Source organism: Enhydra lutris, unplaced genomic scaffold, assembly GCF_002288905.1.
Source record: "Enhydra lutris kenyoni isolate GAN:26980312 unplaced genomic scaffold, ASM228890v2 scaffoldscaffold22, whole genome shotgun sequence".
NCBI lineage: Eukaryota > Metazoa > Chordata > Mammalia > Carnivora > Mustelidae > Enhydra > Enhydra lutris.
Genome location: NW_019154106.1, coordinates 14,366,989 through 14,371,737, shown reverse-complemented (window position 1 = coordinate 14,371,737; position 4,749 = coordinate 14,366,989). Strand labels below are relative to the sequence as shown.

The following is a 4,749-nucleotide window of genomic DNA, read 5'->3' as shown; positions in this document are numbered from 1 at the left end:
AATATTTGGCAAAATATATGGCCGGGATGTTTTGCACAAAGAAATAGTTTCATAAATAAATGAAAGAACATAGTGAAACATAACAGATTAGAGGAACTGTAGCTTTTTCTTATGGTTGAATTTTAGTACAGATACTTATTTAAGTATTTGAGGAAATTATATTTTTCATAGATCATATTAAGTAATTTTATGAAAATAATAATCACTTTCTGTATGCGAGTGTATGTGCTCATTGGAATATAAATACTTAAAGCCATATTTTATTTTTCAGTTTTTCTAGGGCCCCTTTCACATCCTTATTCCGTAGGCTATAAATCAGTGGGTTTTACATGGGAATCACAAGGGTGTAGAACAATGAAGTAATTTTGTCTTGATCAAGGGAGTAGAAAGAACTCGGCCGGAAATACATAAAGAGCATGGTTCCCTGGAAAACTGCAACAGCAGTTAAGTGGGAGGTGCAGGTGGAGAAAACTTTGAACCTCCCCTTAGCAGAGTGGATCTTCAAGACTGATAAGATTATATAACAATAAGAGACAAGCACTCCTGAAATGGTACTCAGTTCAATGAATCCAAAAACGGTGAATATCACTAACTCATTGACCTGTGTATCTGAGCAAGACAGCAATAGGAGAGGAGGCACATCACAGAAGAAATGATTAATCTCATTCGATCCACAGAAACATAAGCGGAATGATAAAGTCGTGTGTAACAAAGCATCTGCTGTTCCCAGCATGTAAACCGCAGCCATGAGCAGGGAGCACAGTCTGTTGGACATGCTGACTGTGTAGAGCAAGGGGTTGCTAATGGCCTTATACCGATCAAAGGCCATCACTGCCAGCAGCAGACACTCAGAATCTGCAAAAGTACAGAAGATCAAGAATTGCAGAGTACAGCCCGTGATGGGAATTGATTTGTTTTGGGTGAATAAATCCACCAGCATCTTGGGCCCAATTGCTGTAGAATAACAGAGGTCACAGAAGGAGAGATGGCTTAGAAAAAAGTACATGGGTGTGTTCAGCTGGGAATCCATTCTAATTAGAATAATCATTCCAAGATTTGCCAGGAGATTAATGAGGTAAATAACCAAAATGGTGGTGAATAGAGTCACTTTCATCCCAGGGTTATTGGTAATTCCCAAGAAAATGAATCCAGTCACGGAAGAACAATTTCCTTTGTCCATTCTTCTTTGTGCTTGTTCTAAACTGTTTCATAAATAATCAGACAAGTGATAGATCAGGATTTGACTTTACTGGATACCCAAAGCACTATCTCTAAGAGGAAACATGGCCTTATACTACCTTCTTTACCCTCAGGAAAGAACCCAATGAGTGTCACTTTTAAAGAAACGTTGTGTTATGAAAAATATTAAAAAAGATGTCTGGTATAGAAAGTTAATAACTGTGGATTCTAACTACATATGTCATTCCTGAGACGTATTACTTGTCTTGGCTTCTGTTGTCCAGTGTCAAGTAGTAGATCTGAATAAACTGAAAGTTCACTCTATATCTAAAATAATATGAAGGAAACTACAAAATTGTTGAAAAAATGTCAGAAGATACTGAACAATATGTGTTAGGCAAAAAAAAAAAATAAAAGGGAAAAGGGGGGGTTGAGAAAGAGAAAGAGAGAAGGAAAGAAAGAGAGGGAGAGAGAGGAAGGAAGGAAGAAAGGAAAGGAAGGGAGGAAGGAAGAAAGAAAAAAAATGAAAATTATTATGTTACGGTGTTTGGTGTATGCTGACTTTAGTGTGTACCGAAATATGAACAATTTCTAGAGATTATTAATGTGAGAGAGAGAGAGAGTGATGAAAGGGAGAGTAAGAGGGAGAAGCAGACTCTCCACTGGGTAGACAGTCCCATGTGGCGTTCGATCTTAGGACCAAGGGATCATGACCTGAGCTGAAGGCAGATGCTTAACTGACAGAGCCCCCCAGGAGCCCCGAACATGTTTTGTACAATATTCTATCACTCATGCTCACCAATGTGCCACAGCATTTAGAATCCATTTGTATTGTTGACCTTTGCTATAGGACAAACCTTGAAAGACAAAGAGAGGCCATAAAAAGAAGGGAAACAACAAACTAACAGGTTTAAATTTGCATATCTTTGGGTTTTAAGTTGTATTTTGCATTAAAATTTTAAAAAAGGAAGAAGAGGGATGCCTGGGTGGCTCAGTCAGTTGAGCAGCTGCCTTCACCTCAGATCACAGTCCTGGAGTCCCAGGATTGAGTTCCACAGGCACTCTCTGCTCAGCAGGAAGTCTCCTTCTCCCTCTGACCCTCTCCCTTCTCATGCTGTCTCTCTTTCACTCTCTTTCTATCTCTCAAATAAATAAAATCTTAAAAAAAAAAGGAAGAAATAAAATAAATGTTTCTGAGATAGATGGTCTCCTTTCTTGTGTTTATATACACATTTTGTACATATGTGTCTATTGATATATGAAAATTATAGCATTGGGTGGTCTCATTTTTATTTTTCGAGATTTAAATACTACAATATGTGGTTTATATGGACTGGGGTTTATTTGTAACGTGTTATCTCTTTTATTTTTGATACAACTAGAGCCAATCTTAAGTTTACATGTCCAATATCACCTGCACAGTGATATAAAGTGATGGTGTACCTACTGATCTTGGTTAAAATATAAATAAGTAAAACCTTTACTATCCTTATACAAATGACAAATGAGGTCAAATCCACACAGGTCTAATAAAGAAATATGATTGTTTGGATGATAGGTTGCATAATTATTTAACTTAGTTAAGCAGGTATAAAATGAATCATTTATAAATTCCTTAATATTGGATTCCTCATTTTTGCCCCCCCCAAAAGGAAAGTGTCTTATGACCTATATTTATTTAATTTAGTTGTTTGTTTAGAAACTTACCTGAAATGAGCACCTTTCTGTTCTTATTTCTGGCACAGGGACAGTAAACAGCATTTTATTTCTACCTGGTGACTGTTGGGACTTTGATCTCTAAAGACCCTGCCTTCACTCCTCTGGGTTATGGGAATGTGATTAATTAGATTTCTGCTTCTATATTTTCCCCCATGACTGTTGCATTAAATGCTAACCTTTCAATTCTTCACTCCGTCCATACCAAACTGATCAATGTCAGCAATTTAGGAGAATTTATCCTAAGGCTATGCTCATGGCCATGAATCTACACACTCTTCCAGTGAAACCAGATGTCTAATTAAATTCAAATAGATGTTCTACTTAATAATCTGTATTGCCTTCTCATTGTTCACTCTGTTTCTTCCATTTCTGAAACATCCCCTTTACCTCCCATTGAGAAGTATGATAATCTGACATACTGCTTTTTTCATTAGTCATTGTTTCCTTTCTGTCAAGTACATGTCAACCATTTCAATGGTTTTTTTTTTTTTTTGACTGTATAGAGGTACAAAACTTTTCCTTTCTTGTAGGTTCTTTCAGCAGCCTCATAATTACATTGACATAAGACAGATTAATAGGAGAAACAAATTTCACTTCATACATATGTGAGCCCATAAAAAAATATGAGACTCAAAGAAGTGACCAAATCAGTCAGCTTTTATACCTTGTAGACAGGAAATGATGAATTTGTGAAGAACTGACAAGACAAAAGAGGTTTGTCCTTGGGGCAGTAAATTAGTGAGGAATTAATAAGGTTTTTATTTATACAGGCTTCTTGGCCCTAAATTTTCTCTCTCTGGTCATAAGGATGCCACTTCCTGGTACAGAGAGTGTACTTTTCACTAATTTTCTGCTTTCAGAAGCATATACCACTCTCTTTCCACTGTAAAACATCTATACCTAGTACATTCTTTACCAAATTATTTGTCTTACCTATTTATATTTGTGTCTTTCTACATTCCTACAATCCATAGTAAAAGATATGCATGAGTGATGACTCAGTAAATGTGTGGTATTAAATATTTTCCTGTTGTTAGTAGATGTTCAACAAAGGAGAGAAATAAACCACCTTTCTACTTCTATAGTTTACATGTATAAGGATGAACTTCTATTTATTTTTTTTAAGATTTTATTTATTTATTTGACAAAGAGAGAGCATAAGTGGGGGAGGGGCAGAAGAAGCAGGGCAAGCAGACTCCCTGTTGAACAGGGATTCCCCACATGGGGCTCCATATCAGGGCCCCTGGGTCATGACCTGAGCCAAAGTCAGATGCTTAAGTGATTGAGGCACCCAAGCACCCCATGGGATTAACTTTTATTAAAAAAAGGTAACAATGCTCTTAAAACAAAGCCAACTTCTATTTATTTAAAAAGAAGTTTTGTGTGCTATTATTTGTGGCAGCACTTTGAGAACTGAGAGATACTGAAGTGTGAATTTGGTGTCTACCCAAATCCCTTCTGTACAGATATTAATGTAATGCTCCACCTTCTTGTATCCTGGTTACCCTTGTTGGTCACTGACTCATTTGGACTTCTTCATTGGGACTGAGAGCTAAATCCTATGTTGCCTTTATTCTGCCCTATAAAATGTCTCTATTCTGTTTTCTATAAATGTGCCTTTAAGCACCTCTCTATTCGCCAATAGTTTGGTGATGCATAAAGTACAGAGATCTGTGGTTTTCATATATTATTTAACTTATCCATATATACCATCATATATTTTTAATATTATTTTGTGTTTCCTGAGCTGTCTTTGCCAACCTCATTACACAGATACTGAAAGTGAGATCCAGATGTAATCAGTAAAACTCTGGACTTTCATAGCATTATGTTCTTAAGACTCAAAGAACT

The 4,749-nt window shown here is 36.5% G+C and overlaps 1 protein-coding gene across 1 annotated transcript; it reads right to left on the bottom strand.

Annotated features, from left to right (window-relative positions):
• Positions 1 to 325: 325 nt before the first annotated feature.
• On the bottom strand, positions 326 to 1,180 carry LOC111150139 (olfactory receptor 5W2-like). The gene has a single exon (XM_022507518.1). The coding sequence runs from the start codon at positions 1,178 to 1,180 to the stop codon at positions 326 to 328; it is 855 nt and encodes a 284-aa protein (XP_022363226.1).
• Between the last annotated feature and the right edge of the window lie 3,569 nt (positions 1,181 to 4,749).